The sequence below is a fragment of the Cnephaeus nilssonii genome, assembly GCF_951640355.1.
Source record: "Cnephaeus nilssonii genome assembly, chromosome: 7".
Taxonomy (NCBI): domain Eukaryota; kingdom Metazoa; phylum Chordata; class Mammalia; order Chiroptera; family Vespertilionidae; genus Cnephaeus; species Cnephaeus nilssonii.
The window spans coordinates 102,649,054-102,668,762 of NC_137078.1; the positions used below are offsets into that span (position 1 = coordinate 102,649,054).

General features: G+C 64.8%; 2 protein-coding genes across 2 annotated transcripts; one reads left to right on the forward strand and one right to left on the reverse strand.

Moving 5' to 3' along the window:
* The first annotated feature begins 1,964 nt into the window (after window positions 1–1,964).
* TMEM52 (transmembrane protein 52) lies at window positions 1,965–3,909 on the forward strand. Its single transcript, XM_079778249.1, has 5 exons — window positions 1,965–2,082; window positions 2,163–2,206; window positions 2,291–2,332; window positions 3,092–3,258; window positions 3,342–3,909. Exons 1-5 carry the CDS (start codon window positions 2,014–2,016, stop codon window positions 3,518–3,520), a joined length of 501 nt encoding a protein of 166 aa, XP_079634375.1. The 5' UTR covers window positions 1,965–2,013; the 3' UTR covers window positions 3,521–3,909.
* A 401-nt stretch (window positions 3,910–4,310) lies between these two features.
* Window positions 4,311–8,923, reverse strand: CALML6 (calmodulin like 6; the record flags this gene model as incomplete). Its single annotated transcript, XM_079777894.1, has 5 exons — window positions 4,311–4,357; window positions 4,435–4,535; window positions 4,614–4,758; window positions 4,847–5,021; window positions 8,915–8,923. 5 exons carry the CDS (start codon window positions 8,921–8,923, stop codon window positions 4,311–4,313), a joined length of 477 nt encoding a protein of 158 aa, XP_079634020.1.
* Between the last annotated feature and the right edge of the window lie 10,786 nt (window positions 8,924–19,709).

Sequence of the window (19,709 nt, forward strand, 5' to 3'; positions counted from 1 at the left end):
GCCCTCAGCCCCCAGCCCCGCCCACACCTGCCCAGTGGGAGGCCGGTCTGTCAATAAACCCTCCGTGTGACCCTGTGTGCAGGTGTGTGTGTGTGGGCGACAGCGACTCACATGAGCACAGGGTGAGCGGGACAGCCCTGGGAGGCAGCCCACAGGTCCTGAGCTCTGCCGGCTCCCAGGGGCCTGGGGCGGGGGGGCCCCCTGGAGGGTGGTGCCTGGAGCACTTGGGGGACAAGTGGCCGGGCAGGGCTGGGGGGGTGGGGGGGTCAGCTTAGCCCCCTCTGCTCCTCACCAAACCCAGGGTCCCAGGTGACCCCAAGCAAGGAGGGTTCCCTTTTCTGAACTGAGTCCAGGCGCAGCCTCCGGGACCACTGCCCCTCAAAGTGGAAGCCACCCCCAGCCCTGGCCCAGGATGTGCCTGGAGCTCCAGATGGTGCCCACCGCCCAGCCCCGTGCCGGGCACCAGGAGGGCACTGCAGCCTTTCCGGGCAGAGGCTCAGGGCGCCAGCCACCTCCCTCACCCTCACCCTCACCCTAACCCTGCCACCTCCCTCACCCTAACCCTGCCCCCTCCCTCACCCTAACCCTGCCCCCTCCCTCACCCTAACCCTAACCCTGCCCCCTCCCTCACCCTAACCCTGCCCCCTCCCTCACCCTCACCCTAACCCTGCCCCCTCCCTCACCCTAACCCTGCCCCCTCCCTCACCCTAACCCTAACCCTGCCCCCTCCCTCACCCTAACCCTGCCCCCTCCCTCACCCTAACCCTGCCCCCTCCCTCACCCTAACCCTGCCACCTCCCTCACCCTAACCCTGCCACCTCCCTCACCCAAGCCTGAGACAGTGGCCCGAGAGCGACGTTGTGCAGGACTCCTGTCCGTGGGCACAGCCAGGCTTCTTCCTACCCGTCACGGGGTAACCAGCTAAAGCCCAGCTGCCTCCTCGGGGGGCGGCCAGAGGGGAAGCAGGGGTCCTGCAGGCCCGGCCCGGCCCCAGGAGGTTCTCCCTGCAGGTGAGTTCCCGCCTCCTCCTAGGGCGCCCGCGAGAGGGGCAGGCCCCCCTCCTGAAGCCTGGTGTGGCCCTCCTGCTGGGGCCCTGGGACTCAGTGCCAAGGTCCTGCCTGAACCCCAAGGGCCTGGAAGGCAGTGAGGCAGGAGGGGTGAGGGTGAGGGGCAGCCTGGCTGGAGGGGCCCTGGGGTGCAGGACAGCTTTGGGACAGTGCGGGCCTCGCCTGGTGGGGGGTGAGAACTAGGGGTACCTCCTGGTAGGAATGACCCAGCCTTCCCCAGCGCACTGGACAGCGGTCCCTCCAGGCCCAGACTGAGCCTGGCTTGCAGGCAAAACGCCCCTGGAAGGTGGTCGCCCGCAGGAGACAGCAGGGCCCAGAGCCCGGCCGGACTCCCGCGGGCCTACCCCAGGCTGGCCTCATGCTCTGCGGTGCGCTGGGCGGGGTGCCAGGCCTGGCCTCTTTTGTCCTGGGTGCCATCCCCGCGGGCCTCAACTGAGGGCTCCGCACCTGAGCCGAGAGCGAGACCACCCCCAAACCCTGAGGCCACCCCAAGCCCTGAGGCCACCCCCAAACTGTGAGGCCACCCCCAAGCCCTGAGGCCACCCCAAGCCCTGAGGCCACCCCCAAACCCTGAGGCCACCCCCAAGCCCTGAGGCCACAGGAGAGGGCAAGAACGCGCCGAGGGCGGTCCCTTAGGGCTGGAGCCGGGGCGTGGTCACGGGACCCTGGGTGGAAGCTGGGGGCGGGGCCTGCGCGGGGCGGGGCCTGCGCGGGGCGGGGCCTGCGCGGGGCGGGGCCTGCGCGGGGCGGGGCCTGCGCGGGGCGGGGCCTGCGCGGGGCGGGGCCTGCGCGGGGCGGGGCCTGCGCGGGGCGGGGCCTGCGCGGGGCGGGGCCTGCGCGGGGCGGGGCCTGCGCGGGGCGGGGCCTGCGCGGGGCGGGGCCTGCGCGGGGCGGGGCCTCATATAGCGGCGGGCGGCCGGGCCTGCGCTCCGCGTCCGCGCCCGGTATGTTCGCGGGGGCGCCGGCCGCCCGCGGGCTCCTGCGGCTGCTGCTGCCGCTCCTGCCGCTGCCTCAGGTGGGTCGCCGGCGCCGGGCGGGGCTCCGCGGGCGGGTCCGCGCGCGCCGCGCCGAGCCCAGCTCCCCCTGTCCCCGCAGGTGACGCCGGGCTCCTCGGCCGGCAGCTGCGACCCCTCGGACCAGTAAGTGCGGGGGCGGCGAGGGGCGGCGGCGGCCCCCGTGGGGGAGGCTGGGCGGCGCGCTGACCGCGGTGCCCGTGCCCGCAGGTGCCCGCCCCCCGCCCGCTGGAGCAGCCTGTGGCACGTGGGGTAAGTGGAGGCCGGGCTCCCGGGGCCCAGCGCGCTGTCCCCGCCCGGCGCTGGCGGGCAGGCGCGGGGCCTCCGCCGCCCTGAAGGCTGACCAGCCTCCTGCCCCCGCACCGGGGGGCGCGCTCCCTGGGGTCCTGCCCGGCCCCGCCCAGCGCCCGGGACCCTCAGCGCTGCGCGGACTGCCCCCTCCCGGCCAGCTGGCCCGCGTCCCACTCCCCCTTCCCCTCCGGGGAGCCCCGGGAACATGGTCGCCGGCCTGGGCACTGGGTCGTGCAGCCGCCAGGACAGCGTGTCCTGGGAGCGAGCCCAAGGCCACTTGTGGAGCCTGGAGGCGGCCAGGCCGGCCCGGACGCAGGCCCAGCTCCGCGGCCCTGCCCTCGCCAGGAAGGCGGTGTCTGGCCTGGAGGGGCATTCTCTCTGTCTGCTTGTGTGTGTGTGTTTAATGATATAGATTTTTTAATGCTTTTAAAAATATTTTTTATTGATGAGAGGAAGGGAGAGGGAGAGCGAGAGAAACGTTAATGATGAGAATCACGGACCGGCTGCCTCCTGCACGCCCCGCACTGGGGATCGAGCCTGCAACCCGGACAGCGGAACCCGGACCTCCTGGTTCATAGGTTGATGCCCAACCACTGAGCCACCCGGCCGGGCGCTGGTTCCCTTTTCCCCCGCCCACTTTCCCGCCTCCCTGTTGGGCCTTCGGGGAGCAGGTTCCCGTGGCGGGGTGCCTGCAGCGGTGGGGTCTCGCTCCCCGGCCAGGCTCGTCCTGCTCGCCGTGCTGCTGCTGCTGCTGTGCGGGGTCACGGCCAGCTGCGTGCGCTTCTGCTGCCTCCGCAAGCGGGCCCAGCGCCTGCCCCCCGCACCTCCGGCCTGCGACCTGGCGCTCCTCCCCGGGGACGACAGCCCGGCGCACAGCACCGTGACCTGTGAGTGCCGCCCCCGGCGCCCCCGCCTCTGGGGGTGGGGCAGGGAGGGCCAGCCCAGCCCACAGACGGCTCTGTCCCCGCAGCCTACAGCTCCGTGCAGCACCCGCTGGGCATGCGGCTGCCCCTGCCCTTCCCGGAGCTGGACCTGGACGCCATGACCCCTCCCGCCTACAGCCCGGTCTACACCCTGGAGCTGCCTCCCTCCTACGACGAGGCTGTCAGGATGGCCAAACCCGGACAGGAAGAGCCGCCTCCGCCGTAGCCTCGCCTCCTCCCCTTGGCCTCGGGCCCCGGGACCCCCGAAGGGCGCGGGAGCGGGGCCTCCAAGCCCAGCACCCCCAGCTGTCACCCTGGTGTCTCTCAGAGGGGGTGGGCAAGGTCTCCCAATGCCACCAGCCACCCTGTGTTCCCAGGAGACCCCCAACCACCCTCCCCATCCTTCCCCCGGGAAGGCCAGACATCCAGCACATTGCTGCAGCCCTGGCCTCGTTGCTATGCAACTCCAGGCAGACACACACACACACACACACACACACACACACACACACAGCTACATCCAGCCCCTGGCCCAGGCCCAGCAGGCCCTCTGCCCTAAGGGAGTCCCACGGGTCTGAGCCTCCACAGCTTTTTGGAGAATAAAGTTTGTATCGAAGTGGCCTCTGCCTGCAGGAAAGGGCTTGCTCAGGGAGGGGCTCTCGGGCCGCCACCCCCCCCCACAACCCCGGCAGGGGGACAGGGGGAGTGCTTGGGCCCACCCTGCACCCAGCCTCACCTCGGGCTGCGGTTGTGGGTGGGGTCGGGTGTCACAGCCTGGGTGCCTCTGGAGAACCCTCCCCTTTCCAGGTGATGGAGCCACAGGGAGTCCTGTGGGCGCGTTTATTGGCTACTTTGCTGGGGGCTGGGCAGGTGGGGTGGGTGGGCAGGTGGGGTGGGTGGGGTGGGGGTGGGGCAGGGCATGGCAGGTGGGTGGGTGGGGCAAGGCGTGGCAGTGGGGGTGGGGCTGGGTCAGCAGCTCCTGGTCGGGCAGGCCTCCCCAGGCCTAGCAGCGGCTCCTACTGGACCAGCTTGAAGGACTCTCCGGTCATCATGGCCACGAACTCTGGCAGCAGAGGGACAGGTCAGCGCCCAGCCTGCCCAGCTGTGGGCTCCCAGGCCCCCCTCTGACCCCCCCCTCACCCTCGTAGTCGATGGTCCCGTCCCCGTCCTTGTCGGCCTCCTTCATCATCTGCTCCGCCTCCACCTCATTGAGGGGCTCGCCCGCATTCATGAGCACGTACCTGCAGGGCCCCCCAAGCCCGCGCACTGAGTGGCAGTCCGCAGGGCAGCGCCCTCGCCCGCCCCCAGCCCGGCCCTACTTGAGCGTGTCCCAGTCGATGTAGCCCTTGCCCTCCTTGTCGAAGACCTGGAAGGCGGCCCTCAGCTCGCCCTCCTGGTTCTGGGACTTCTCCCAGTAGATCCCCATCAGGGCCAGGAAGCCGTCGCAGTTGAAGAAGCCTTTGTCTGCAGGGAGCGGGGCGCAGGACGTTCCCGTGAGGCCCCGGGCGCAGCCGCTCCCCCCTCAAAGCCGCCCCAGGCCGGCCCGCCTCACTGTCTCGGTCCACGTCCTTGGCCATGGACGCCAGCTCGCTCTTGGTGGGGTTGATGCCCAGCAGGCTCATGAGCCGCTCCAGCTCGGCCGTCTTCACCTGCCCGTTGCCCTCCTCGTCGAACATCTCAAAGACCCCCTTGTACTCCTTGATCTGCTCGGCTGTCAGGCGCTCGGTCTGTGGGGATAGGGGGACACGCCACCAGCTTCACAGCGGCCTCTGCCCCTCGGTCCAGGGAGGTGTGAGGCCCCAGGACACGTGGCACAGACACCCTTCAGAGTGTGTGGTTTAGAGAGGTGGCCCCGGCCCTGGCCGGTGTGGCTCAGTGGATAGAGCATCAGCCTGCGGACCAAAGGGTCCGGGTTCAAGTCCGGTCAAGGGTACGTACCTGGGTGGCAGGGTCCTCCCCGGCCCTGGTCGGGGCGCGTGCAGGAGGCAACCAATTGATGTGTTTCTCTCACATCGATGTTTCTCTCTGTCTTTCCCTCTCTCCCTAAAAATCAATGGAAAATATCCTCAGGTGAGGATTAAAAAATAAAAATAATAAAACATTAAGAATAAAAAGGAGGCCCTAGCCCAGAGCCAGCTCCCGGACAAGGGGGGGCAAGTGGTGGGTCTCGAGAGATGGGCGTGGCTGCCAGGCAGCTTAGGGGAGGCCCTGGGGTGGGGCCAGCGCACAGGTCAGCACCTGAGGGGACCGCGGGGCTGCGGCAGGGCCACAGGTGAGACCAGGTGGAGGGCGCCTGGACCAGCATGGGGAGGAGCCTGACCAGGGTGGAGGCCGCCGGGGTGGATGCTGTGGGGGTTCAGGGGGGCGGTTCCGGCCGCACACAGACATGGTTTATGGCCCAGCCGGTCCTGGCCCACCTGCCTGCCACCTCCACGGCGGCTTTCTGAAAGGGTGGCGCGGCCTCGGCCCCCCACTCTGCCCTCCCTCCCAGCCGCGCCGGGCTTCTTCCTCGGGGCCCGGCGAGACCCTCGCAGCTCCAGGTCCCACCATCCCTGCGCCTGGAGGCTCTGTCCATCGTTGCCCCAGGCACTGCTCCCAGCCCCGCTCCCCACCCAGCAGCCGGGGCTCTGCCCGGAGCAGCCTTACCATGTCTGTGGCCGGCGGAGAGGACGCTGCGCAGGGTCACAGAGCTGCTGGGGCAGAGGTGGTGGCCGCGTTTATCTGGGCCTGGCTGCCTGGGGTCCCTGGGGCCCAGGTTCCAGGATCCTTTTATGGCCCGGAGAGCCTGCTGCCCTATTTCGGGACAGGCGTGGCCCTTCCCCGCGTGGCCCCTTCCTGGCTCTCCTCGGCCTGGGCATCCCCTACCCCGGAGCCCCCCTCGGACCCTGGGTCCCAGCCAAGGCCCCCACCCTCCCTGGGCCCCAGCGAGAATGGACACGTAGGGCCACGGGCACAAGAGAGGTAGTTCTCTCTTCACCGTGTCCCCCGGCTCCCCCTCCCTGGCAGGACTCTCACGGCGGCTCTTGTCACCTATTTGTGAGGGTTCCTGTTGGGTGTCCACCCCGGTCAGCTTCCCCCTCGTGCCCGTAAGGGCCCACACCCGGGCGGTGCCAGCGCCTGGCAGGTGCTCTGAACACGGGGGGGCAGGACGGCCTCTCCCCCCGCCCCCCGCGCGCGCAGCAGGGGCTGAGGCCCACCGTCCAGGAGGCAGCTTCCCGCGGCTGGGGGTCAGGGGCCAGGACGACAGGACCGGGGCCAGACCGGCCACCAGGAGGCCAGGCCGGGTCTCCTCCGGGCACTCAGGGGCTATTCTGGGGCTTCTCGGGGAAACCTGACCTCCTTTCCACACAGAACAGCAGAGCTGGCTCCCGAGGGAGCTGGGAGCCAGGCTGTTCAGTGACAAGATGTCACAGCTGCACACACACCTGCATACATGGGCTCAGCCTGAGACACAGGCACCCGCCCCACCCCCCGCCCAACACCTCAGCCCTGCCTCCCGTCCCCCCTCAACTGAGCACAAGACCTGTGAAGGGGGCTCCTCCCACCCCCTCCAGTCCCTGCCCCCAGGGTTAGCCCCAGACAGCCCCCCTTAGTTCCCATCACTGTCCCCCATCCCACCTGGTGTGTGGTCCCCAGAGTCTCACGTGCACACACACACACACACACACACACACACACACACACACACACCTGCCCCAGCCTGGGGCCGCCTGATGAATGTGAGCCGGTGAGCCATGCCCTGTCCTCCCCTCCCCCACCCTCCCCAGGCTGGCTCCAGCCTCCAGTTTCCCATCGAGGCCCAGGCCAACTGCTGAGGCCACAAGATTTGTGCTGACGGGACAGGACGGGCCCGGCGGGTGCCAGGTCACGGGCGGCCAGGGCTGGAAGAGAGTCCTGCTCTGAGTCCCCTCGTCCCAATGCTGAGAGGACGTTCCCACCTCACTCCCTGAACACCCCAAACTACAGGAATCAGAAGCGAAAGGCCATTTCAGGGAAACTCCGCATCCAAACGTCCAAAGGCAGCGTGTGGAGAAGACGGGGCAGGGACGGGACGGCAGCCCGGCGGGAGGGGGGTGCGGGCGAGGAGAAAACACGTGGGGGTCACGTCACCTCACTCTGGCGAGGCTCTGGGGCCCAGACGTTGGCTCCAGCACGCGTCTAGATCGCGCTGTGCAGGGTTTTCCCACCTATTTATTGATTCCGTGGTGACGTTTACATAAAACATTACCCCAAGAAGGGAAGGGACATTGAACGTTAGTTACATACCACAATATTTTTATTTTCTTTTTAGAGAGGAAGGAAAGGAGAGGGAGAAAGAGAAACGTCCATGCAAGAGCATAACATTGATTGGCTGCCTCCTGCACGCCCCCTACTGGGGGTCACGCCTGCAACCTGGGCATGTGCCCTGACCAGGAATGGAACCAGTGACCTTTGGTACACAGGACAAGGCCCAACCAACTGAGCCACACCAGCCAGGACAACAATCTTTATTATTATTATTATTATTATTATTAGTGATAAAAACACACCACATAGCCCTGGCCAGTGTGCTCAGTGGTTAGAGTGTCGGCCTGAGGACCAAAGGGTCTCAGGTTCAATTTCCAGTCAAGGGCGTGTACCTGGGATGCAGGTGCGATCCCGGGCCCTGGTAGGGGCCCATTTGGAAGGCAACCAAACGCTGTGTCTCACATGGATGTTTCTCTCTCTCTCACCCTCTCCTCCTTCCCTCCCACTCACTCTTTTTTAAAAATATATTTTATTGATTTTTTAAAAACATTTTTAACATATTTTTTATTTATTTTTATTTTTTTATTTTAAATATATTTTATTGACTTTTCACAGAGAGGAAGAGAGAGGGACAGAGAGTCAGAAACATTGATGAGCCGAAACCGGTTTGGCTCAGTGGATAGAGCATCGGCCTGTGGACTGAAAGGTCCCAGGTTCGATTCCGGTCAAGGGCATGTACCTTGGTTGCGGGCGCATCCCCAGTGGGGGCTGTGCAGGAGGCAGCTGATCGATGTTTCTCTCTCATCGATGTTTCTAACTCTCTATCTCTCTCCCTTCCTCTCTGTAAAAAAATCAATAAAATATATTTTAAAAAAAAAAGAAACATTGATGAGAGAGAAACATCGATCAGCTGACCCCCGCACACTCCCCACCGGGGATGCGCCCGCAACCAAGGCACATGCCCCCAACCGGAACCGAACCCGGGACCCCCGAGTCCGCAGGCCAATGCTCTATCCACCGAGCCAAACCGGTTTCGGCTATTTTATTGATTTTTTACAGAGAGGAAGGGAGAGGGAGAGTTAGAAACATCGATGACAGAGAAACATCGATCAGCTGCCTCTTGCACACCCCCCACTGGGGATGTGCCCGCAACCAAGGTACATGCCCCTGACCGGAATCAAACCTGGGACCCCTGAGCTCGCAGGCCGATGCTCTACCCACTGAGCCACACCAGTCAGGGCCCTCCCACTCTCTAAAAATCAATAAAAAAATATCCCGGGGTGCGGATTAACAACAACCAAAGAACACACCCTCTAAAATGTACCCCCCCTAACCACTTCCGCGTGCACAGCCCAGGGACTTGAGGCACATTCACATGCTGTGCGGCCGGCACCTCCGCCATCTCCAGAACTTTCCATCTTCCCAGACTGACACTGTCCTCCTGCAGCACCCACCCCACCTCCCCCGGCCCTGCACCACCGTACACTCTCAGTCCCTGGGCCTGACTCCTCCTGGGAGCGGAGTCACACAGCCTCTGTCCTTCTGAGTCTGGCTAACGTCATGGAGCGCGACGTCCCCGAGGTCCAGGCACGTCGCAGGGTCCGAACTGCCTCCTTTTTTTAAGGCTGGAGAATAATATCACTGCATGTGGTTAGTCAGGATTCTCCACGGAAAGGCAGCCAATTACATACAGATTTTATTATTTTTAAATGTATTTATTGATTTTTTACAGAGAGGAAGGGAGAGGGAGAGAGAGCCAGTAACATCGATGAGAGAGAAGCATCCATCAGCTGCCTCCTGCACACTCCCCACTGGGGCTGTGCCCGCAACCCAGGTACATGCCCTTGACCGGAATCGAACCCGGGACCCCTCAGTCCGCAGGCCGACGCTCTATCCACTGAGCCACACCGGTCAGGGCCAGGTTTTATCATTATAGGGACTTGGCTCACGGGACTGTGGCGTCCAAGGGATTCCAGGACCTGCGGGCTGCGAGCAGGAGGCCCAGGAGCGCAGGCGGAGAAGGAAGGCCCGAGAGCCAAGAGCGCGCAGGTCGAAGGCAGGAGCGGGGCTCCCGCTCAGCTCGGGCGGAGCACGTTGGGCTTCCCGGGCCTTTGTGTCCCGTTCGGGCCTCCAGAGCCGGCCGAGGTCCGCCCTCCGTCTGCAGAGGCAAAGGCGGGTGTCTTCCCCAGGCGCCTCACCCACACCCGCCTCCTCCTCACTGGGCCACCTTCTGCCGACACCTGCCCGTGCCCCGGCCGCCCCGGCCCACCGCTGGGTCCCGCCCCCGCTCCCTGTCATTCCTGGTCATTCGGTCTCAGGTTTTGCCCGGCACTCGGCCCCGCCCCGTCGCCAGGCCCCGCCCCAGGCTCGCTAGACTCCGCCCCTATTCCCTCTCGGCCCCGCCCCTTTCCGTCCGTTGGCCCCGCCCCGTCACTCAACCCTAACCCGGAAGCGGCGCGCCGGCGGCCACTCCGCGCGTGTGCACCAGGCGGCGCTCGTGGGCCGCGAGAAGCCGGCAGGAGCGGGGCGGGGCCGCAGCAGTTCCGGGTCTGCGGTGGGAGGTCGGCCGCCCTGGGACGGAGCTGGGCGGGGCTTCCGTCCGGAGTGCACCCCCCTCTCCCCCCGGCCGCGTTCGGTGCCTCGGCTCCAAGCCCTGCCCTCCGGGCCGCGCTTCGGGCTCCCACCATCGCGAGGACCCAAAACCGGAACAACTGCCCTCTCCGGGTCCGCAGAACGCGGGGCGGCCGACGGCGCAGGTGCGGAGCCTCCGCGGACCCCGACCGTCCGGCCCGCAGAGAAGCCCCCGGGCGACCCCGCTGTGCGCCCCGGGGACCCCGTGCGGACCCCGTGCGAGTAGGACCGGGGCAGGCTGCCTCCGAGGCGGCTGTGCTGCAGGGGCCCCGGCCGGGCGCGCTGAGACCCCCGCCGCCTGCCCCGGGGCCTGGGGACCCGCGCTGCCCCGCCCCGTCCAGGCCCCAGCCCCTCACAGCGGACCCCCAGCAGCCCGGGCCCTGGGCCCCTTGCTCCTCCGCGGGCTCGGGGCTTCCATGTTCCGGTGGCTCTTCCTTGTCTTCCTGGGTCTGGTGTGAATGTGGCCACAGCGAGGTCCTTGTGTCCGAAAGCTCAGAGATTCCAAACGCATCCAGAGCCTCAGGCCTGACCGCAGCCGCGTTCCAGGGGCAGGAGCCTGGAGGTCTGTCCTGCACCAAGGGGAAACTGAGGCTCGAAAAGGTGAAGCCCTTGCCAAGGGGGGTGCTGCCTGTCCTGCCTCTGCGCAGAGCCTGGCCTCGGGGGCAGCACCCCTGGGCCCATGGTGGGCAGAGCCAGGCAGCAGGGGCGGGCACCATGGCCCCGGCCTCAGCGGTGACCCCCAGCCCCTCACCCTCTCCGGGTCTTTCTCCCCGTGGTCTCCCTCAGAGGTCTTCCCACCTCAGTGCCCACCCAAGATCTGACACCACCCCAACCCCGCCACAGCCCCCAGGGGCTGTTGGAGGCAATGGGGCCAATCAGAAGTCTGACCTGGCAGGCTCAGCCGCCCCCAGGGGCACTCAGGGCAGGTGAGCCCTGGGGGTGAGCCCAGAGAACAGCAGACAGTCCCAGGCTGACGTCAGGGTGGGTGAGAGCTGCCGGGCCTGGCTCCGGGCAGCACCCCTGGGCCCCAACCGCTGGTTTCCAAAACACCCCGCCTGCAGGCCCGGCCACCCCGGAGGGACCAGGGGTGCTTCGAGCTCCACCCAGCACCCCGCTGCCTGGGGTCCCAGCCCACCTCCTCCTTCCCCTTCAGGCCTCCTGCCCACAGAGCCTCTGAGCTCCAAGACCACGCCCTCCAGCCCCACCCTCTCAGGGTGGGCTGGCCCCATCCCGCCTGCTCAGGGTTGCGCCTTCCAGGCACACCTTGCATCATCTCCCAGGTGGCCGGCGGGCTGGGCCTCAGGGGCAGGATCCCTGACAGACAAACAGCCCTCGGGCCCTGGAGCACAGGGAGCTAAAGTCCAGGTGGAGGGCCCCCGTGGAGGCCCTGCAGGGCCGAACCCCGGGACTGGGGACGGGGACGCTGCAGGGTGCACTGGGGCCCGGGTAATTGCTGTCTCCCCCCACCCCCCACCCCAGGCACTTGCTGTGGTCCCCACCTGACTCGCCTGGTGGCCTGGGGCAGAGGGGCAGGGGAGCACAGGAGGGACCCAGGGACCCGCCCACAGCTGTCTCCCCGCCCCCCCCCCCCCCCCACACACCAGAACCCAGACATCCCCTCAGCCCCCTGGCACCCACCTCCACTTCCGAAGGTGGAAGGTGGATGGAGGCGCTCGGCTGCCCTAGGTCCTGACTGGCTGGAGTCGCGAACAGGGCAAAGGGCAGAAGGAAGGCAGGCTCAGAAGGCAAGAGGGTCCAGGTCACCTGCCTCGCCCCAGGCGGGGAGGGGAAGGAGGGGACCCCGGGCTGAACAGTGTCCCCGGGTGTTCAACGGAAGTAAGGGCGCTCAGCGGGATGGGACACGGGGGCCTCCAGGAGCGAGACCCCTTGCAACACCTGTGCCACCAGCAGCTGGCACAGCCACCGTATCCAGAGCCTCTCCAGGCTGCGCCAGGGCGAGGGCGGTCTCTGCTCTGCAGCCCAAACCAGGCACCGGTAACTAGGAAGGCTCTGGGAAGTGGGAGGTGGCAGCCATGTGGGGTGAGCAGGTGCTTTGCTAGGGGCGCCTCGGGGAGGAGCGCTGGGGCGGAGGTGAGGGACAGAAAGGGCCCCCTCCTTCCTGCTGAGGCGCCCCCAGGCCCGGCACTCCAGGCCTAGCCCTGTCCTGCCTCCTGGCCACATTGCACGTGCCCCTCCGTCCAGCCCTGGACCTCGTGCTGGTCCCTGCTGCCCTGGCCGCATGACCCTGTGGGGGTTCAGAACCAGCCACCCCAAGATGTGCCTCAGTGATGTGGACATAAAGAACGTCCACGCCTCGGCCCTGGCTGGGTAGCCAGCTGGTTAGAGCACCATCCCGCAGGCCAAGGCAGCTCTGGCTCCCCAGGCAGGGCACCTGCGAGAATCAGCCAGCGACTGCCCAGTGAGTGGAACAAACATCCATGTCTGTCTGTTTCTCTGTCTCTCCCCCCCCCCCCCGCATTCCTTTCTCTCTAAAAATCAATCCATCAATCAATAAAAAATCTCCCCCCCACCAAAAAAAATGTTCAAGTCTCTAGATAATTTTTATTTATTTTTATTTTTAGTCCTCACCCAAAGATACGTTTATTGATTTTAGAGAGAGTGGCGGAGAGAGAGAGAGAGAGAGAAACATCGATTGGTTACCTCCTGTGCGTACCTCAAACCCACAACCTCACGGAGCCACACCAGCCAGGTGAGAGTTTTTATGAGTTTATTTGAACCCAACTGACAACAATTGCTGGGGAAGCAAATTCTCAAAGGACCGAGAAAGAGCTCTGGAGAGAGAGAGAGTGCCCCAGCTTATTTTCTACATCACGTGGACTCTCGAGGGACCCTGAACAGCCAAAACAGCCTCGAGAAAGGACGTAGTTGGAGGCCCCACGCTTCCTGATTAAACCGGCGGCAAAGCCACGGCGTTGCACCGGCGTGGTGCTGCGGGCGGACGGACGGACGGACGGACAGACGGACGGACGGACAGGGGCCGGTGGGACAGACGGAGCCCAGAAATCGGCCTCACACCTGTGGTCCAGGGTTCCCAACCGGGGGCCACGGCCGCGGCAGCGGCGGGAGAGGACAGTGTCCTCCACGGATGGCGCTGGGAGGACGGGCGGCCACGCCACAGGAGGAGGTGGGGCCCGCCGCGCACCAAACACAGACGTGACTCAGAATGGACCAGAGACCCAGATGTAAGACCTAAGACTGTAAAACCTTAGAAGAAAATGAAGGAGCAAGTCTCCATAGAATTAGATTTGGCAACGGCTCTTTAGCTATAACACCAAAACCACAGCAACACAGAAAAGAAAAAGAGGTAAATGGGACTTGATCAGAATTAAAAGTCTGTGCCTCAAGGACACTATCAACAGAGTGAAAAAAAACACAAAAAAAAAAAACAACTGACAGAACAGGAGAAAAGTGTTTGCAAATCACATATCTGACACCGGTCTAGTGTCCCGAATATGCAAGAGCTCTCTCAGCCCCACAACCACCACAAAAACAAATCCAGCCTCACCGGTGTGGCTCAGTGGCTGAGCCAGGAGGTCATGGTTCGATTCCCAGTCAGGGCACGTGCCCGGGTTGTGAGCTCGATCCCCAGTGGGGTGGGGGTGGGGAGCGGGGGGTGGGGCGTGCAGGAAGCAGAAGCAGCCGATCAATGATTCTCTCCCATCATTAATGTTTCTATCTCTCTCTCCCTCTCCCTTCCTCTCTGAAATAAATTTAAAAATATTTTTAAAAGGCAGACAGTAATAAGTGTTGGCAAGAACCTGGAGCCCTCAGACCCCGTGTGTGGCTGCTGGGGGTAAACCAGTGGGACTGCCGTGGAAGACGGTGTGGCAGTTCCTCGGGTTAGAGTTCTCAAAGACCCCACAATCCCACCCCTAAGCAAATGCTCACAAGAACTGAAAACAGGTGTTCACTGTGGAGAGCAGCTACAGCGTTTGGACAGGTTCAAGCCTTGGACTAATGACAGGTCATGATCCTCTCGTGGCAAAGCCACGTGCAAGTCCCAGCACAGTTACAGCCAAAGGCTGTGGTTGTAAGCTTGACCTTAGGGTCCGAACCTGTGGTCCCAGGAGGCTGAGTGATGTGGGCTCGATAGAGTTCAGGTGCATGTAATTGAGTGGATTGAAAACCCTTGAGAACGTTGTAAACATCTTGACCGCGCCCTTCCTTTGCCTCCTGGAATCCGGCTATAAAATAAACACTCGGCTCGCAGGCACTGGCACTGTCTCTCCATCTGAGAGCAGCGTCCCACCTAGCCCCAGCTTTATTCTCTTGTCTGTCTTTTCTAATCCTTCACACACACACACACACACACACACACACACACACACACACACCCCTGCCCCTCAGGTTCACCCCTGGCCGTGCTGGCGCGGCACCGTTCATAGCAGTTCTAATCACAGTGGCCGAAAGGTAGAAACAGCTCGCATGTCCATCAGCGGGTGACAGATAAACACGTGTGGTCCGTCCAGTCTTAACAAGGAGCGAAGGCCTAACACCCACCACAACGTGGAGAGACCTCGGAAGCGTGATGCTGAGCGAGGGACGCAGACAGGAAAGGTCACCCAGATGCAGGGACAGAGAGCAGGTCAGTGGCTTCGGGGCTGGGGGCAGAGGGGAGTGCTGCTCAGCGAGTGGGTTTTCTCGGAGGCGGCGAAGATGGTCTGACACTAGACGGAGGTGCCGGCCGCACCATCATGTGATATGCAAATGTCACTAAACGGGACACTTCAAAGGGTTTAAGTGGTAAATTTTACCACAACGTAAAATGACCACGTAGCTGGTGAGACAGAACCTACGTAGGGAGCTGGGAGTCCTGGGAGGGCTTGAGAGGCCCCCTCCCCCGCCAGGGGAAGCAGGACGCCTTGTGGGGAGAAAGTTCCCTGTGGAGACCTCCTGCCGGGCTGAGCAGAGGGGAGGGTGGGGACATGGCCACTCGGGCACAGGGCTGACCTGCCCCCTCAAGGGAGGAGCAGTATGGTGGGGTCTTTCATACACACACACACACACACACTAGAGGCCCGGTGCATGAATTCATGCATGGGTGGGTTCCTCGGCCTGGGCCAGCGATCGGGCTGTTTGAGGTTGGCCAGGGGGCGGGGCCGCAGGAGGTTGGCAGCTGTGGGAGGTTGGCTGTGGGAGCTCACTGACCACCAGGGGGCAGCTCCCGTGTTGAGTGTCTGCCCCTGGTGGTCAGTGCGCATCATAGCGACCGGTCGTTTGGTTGTTCGGTCGTTTGGTCGCTTAGGCTTTTATCTATAGAGATATTTATTGATCCCAGAGAGGAAGGGAGAGGGAGAGAGGACCATCAATGATGAGAGAGAATCATTGATTGGCTGCCTCCTGCACACCCCACCCTGGGGACCGAGCTCACAACCCAGGTGTGTGCCCTGACCGGGAATCAAACTGTGACCCCCTGGTCCATAGGTCGACGCTCAACCACTGAGCCCCGCCGGCCGGGCTGATGGGTCTTTCTGTCGGAGGTGACGGTCCCTGCGGGTCTGGGACCTGTGAAGAGACCTTGGGGCAGTCAGGGCAGCAGCCAGGGTGAAGGCTCAGAGGAAAGAACCGTTCCTTCCGGGCACCCCAGGGCCGGGCGCCATGTGCCAACACCCAGGTGGTGGGTGTGGCCAGACAGATGTGACCTGGGGGTACAAGATGGCCCCGCCCCCGTGCCCCTGTCCTGGTGGACCCTGTCCCCCTGCCCTCAGGGAAGGCTGCTCTGCCCGTGGCTGCAGCGCTGGACACGGCCCCTTGTGGCGTCTTTGCATCAGGAGACCTTGGGCAGCTTCCTGGGGTGAGAGGACCGTTCCAGGGCAGCTCCGAGTCTGTCTTTGAGCTGTCACTGTCCTGGGGGGCCTGACAGGTCTCAGGAGGGCTTCGCTGGGCATCCCCAGGGCTGGACTGTACCCCTCCCCCATCACACACACCCCCCCCCCCCCCCCCCCCCGCCTGCTGGTGCCACAGGTGCACGCTGTTTCCCTGGCAGGTGCTGGAAGTGGGAGACGAGGGAACCTGCGGACAGGAGGCTTGGGAGCAGCAGGGCGGGGGCGCCAGAGGGGTCTCCAGGGCTCAGAGCCCAAGGCCTGGCCTGCGCAGTGGCTGCCTCTCTCCTCCAGCCTCCCCGGCCCCTCATTTCTCGGGTGCATTGGTGTGGGTGTCTGTGTGTGCCCTTTCCTGACCCTGCCCCCCCTTCCCCAGGCTTCTAAGTGTCTGCATCTCACTTCCAGTGCCTCCAGCCGCCCAGGCCCAGGCCCAGGCCCAGGATGTGCCTCGGGCCCGAGCAGCTCTAGGCTGGGCTGGCGGCTGCCCCGCCTGCAGGCAGCTGTGGGAACAATTGTGGCCTCCCTGCCAAGGAGCCGCCCAGCCGACAGGAAACGGGGCTGGGTGGGTGGGAGCACTGACTGCCCCTGGGGCGCTCTGGATGCCCCCCAGGCTGCTGTAAGGGTTGGGGCAGAGTGCAGGGGGCAGGCTGGAGCCTGCCCAGCCCTGTCCCTCCAGGCTCTGACCCAGCATCCGGTTTCAGGGCCCAGAGGCCAGAGGCAGGGCGGACCAGGAGCTTGGGCCTGCGCTGCCTGGTCCTGCGTTTAGCCAACAGGCAGAGAGGACGCCCTCGTTTCCCGCCCAGCAGCCTGGAGACAGCACTTAGCTGTGGGAGCTGGGGTGCCCCAGGAGGGCCCTCCTCCGGCTCCTCCATCCCCTGCCGCCAGGACCACACGGAGTCCGAGTGATGCCTTTCAGAGGCTTCCTGGGTCAACACGGGTCACTCCGGAGCCTTTGGGGCCCCGTGGCTTCCAGGCTGGGGGTGACAGGAGGCAGCCACTCCCCGCCAGGCAGAGAGAGAGAGAAGAGGAAGCACCACGGGAGGGGGTGGGAGCAGAGCCAAGTGGGGAGCCTCACGGCCTCGGGGAACGCCTGGATCCAGCCACGCCTGATACCCAACATCTGCACATGGACTCATTCCCTGAGCCCGGCAGCTGCCTCTTTTCACGTCAGCTGCTTTAAGCTCCTGCCACTCGCCACCCTAGGATCTGACCGCGCCTCCCCGCTCTGGTGGCGTCCTTCTCTGTTAGAGAGGTTTGTGCTCTCAACCGAAGGCGCCTCGCCCCCTGAGCAGCCCCTCGTTCACATGTGTCTGCTGCAGCTCCCAAACCATCGATGGAGCAGGCCTCGCCTCTCCCCACGCCTCCCATGAGGGATGTCCAGTTCCTGAGCAAAGGGGGTGACCAGAGGGGTGCCAGGCTCAGCGGTCAGGTCACAAGAGGCATGGCTGGGACTTGGGGACAGGAAGCGGGGAGAGGGGCTGCTTCTACTGCATGGGGTGGGGGGGAGCAGGGGGGGAGGGTGCAGGGGTCCTTCGGGGCACTGGCAGCAGAGGCAATGCCAGCACCCTCCCCAGGGCTGGCCAGGCCGTCTGCCCAGCACACCAGCCTCCTGGGCCTCGATGCCCAACCTTGCTGGCCACACCCATCTTGGGGCCTTGATCCCTCCCTGGGCTCTGAGACCACCAGCCCCCGCCCGCCCCCCTCAGCACCCACATGGCTCCTCTCGCTCCCTCGCTGCCTGCTGCACCAGGGGCTCAGCTACGCTATCCTGACCCCGTTTGTCACCAAACCCTGAGCCTGGAAGCCAGGGGACTAATTATCGCGTCTGGATTACCTACATTCCGCTCTCTCTCCCTCCTTCCTCTCCCTCCTCCCTCGTCCTCTGGGGCTCCAGGCAGGTCAGGCTCCTGCCTCACTTACTGGCAGCAGCGCCAGGCCCCACGTGACTGAGCCAGACCTCGCTCTGCAGGACCCGGACGACAGACCCTGCAGGAGCCCCCTGGGCTCCCAGACCCTTCAAAGCTGGGCCTGGAGCGCCCCAGGTGGGCGCGTGTCCTGCTTACGTGCACAGATTGCTTGAATAATTGACGTTTAAAAAGACCTAGTTCCCTGTCAGGCCGAGTCCTGCTGAGGAGCAGATGGGGTGGGGGGCGTCTAAATTATGCATTTGCGTCCCCCAGGTTATCAGTGAAGGCCTGGCTCTCAGCCCGGCACCCAGGCAGCCTCCTTCCCCCCGGGGCCCTGCTCCGCCCTGCAGCTGCCGGTCGGCCTGGCCCTGGGCTGGACCTTGCTGGCCTGTGCAGCTGTGGACTCGGGGCCACAGGCTGGTCTCAGCCACGTCTCCAGAGGAAGGGCGTGAAGCTGGGAAATCAGGAGCCTGGGTTCCTGCCGCCCGGGCAGGAGCTCACCCCCATCCACCACAGGCCTGGATTTATGCCCCGTGGAGGAGGGGGCCAGGCAGCAGCTGGGGCCAAAGCTGTAGGAGGCCTGGGCGGGAGGGGGGGTAAGGGCAGGGAGAGCACGGGCCCCCACAGTGGCCTTCAGACCCTGGAGGTCCTGTGGGTTCCTGAGAGCTGACCACACCCCAGTCATGTGCCCCAAGGCGAGAGGCCTTGTGGCCTGGGAACTGGGGGGGGAGGGGTGCCTGGGCCCCTCAGCGCACAGCAGAGAAGGCTGAGAGCCTTGGCTGCCCAGGGGATCTGGGAATAGGGACCTAGGCCCCCCGCTCCTCCCCTCACCTTTGCCCCTCACCCCCATCCATAAACGCATAAAGGAGGACTCCAGGTCGAGGCCACGGGGCAAGTTCAGGGAAGGTGCTGCCACACCCTGCTGACCTACAGATTAGCTGGGGTGCCAGGGCTGCCCCCGAAACCCTGGAACCACCGGGGTGGCAGTGGTCCAGGGTCCCTGCCCTGCAGCCCTGGTGCAACTGGGAAGAGCTGACCGGGATAACGGTGGGGGCCGAGAGCCTGGGCCAGGCCTGTAAGGGCCCCTGATGCGGGCAGGCCTGCAGCCTGGTGGCTGCCGTGGCCCTTGGGTGAGGGTTCTGAGGGTCCCGAGGCCTCCTGCCATCCCCACAGACCACTCACCCCTCCGGCTCCCCTGCCTGGTCGGCCTCCACCCACATTCCCACTTGCTCCCTTCTCCTCCCCCTCCTCTGCCATCCCTTCTGCTAAGCGTGGTGGCCTCTGTGTGCAGGGAGCAGAGAGGACCCACAGCTTGGAGGGCAGAGGGACCTGCAGGTTGGGGGGTGGCGATGGGAGGGCAGAGGGACCTGCAGGTTTGGGGGTGGCGATGGGAGGGCAGAGGGACCTGCAGGTTTGGGGGTGGCGATGGGAGGGCAGAGGGACCTGCAGGTTTGGGGGTGGCGATGGGAGGGCAGAGGGACCTGCAGGTTTGGGGGTGGCGATGGGAGGGCAGAGGGACCTGCAGGTTTGGGGGTGGCGATGGGAGGGCACAGGGACCTGCAGGTTTCGGGGCGGGGGGGCGATAGGAACTGCCAGCTTTATCCAGAGGAGCAATCAGTTGGTTCGGTTCTTGCTCTGCTGATGAAGGTGAACCCCTCTGCAGGGGTGGGGACCCTGGTGGCTCCGTGGAGGCCAGAGTCCCTGTGGGGGGAGGGGGCGGGGTGTCTGAGGCCATGGGTAGTTGGCTACCTGGGGGGTGGTGAGTGTGTGTACATAATGTGCTCCCTAGTTCTGTCCACTGGCAGGG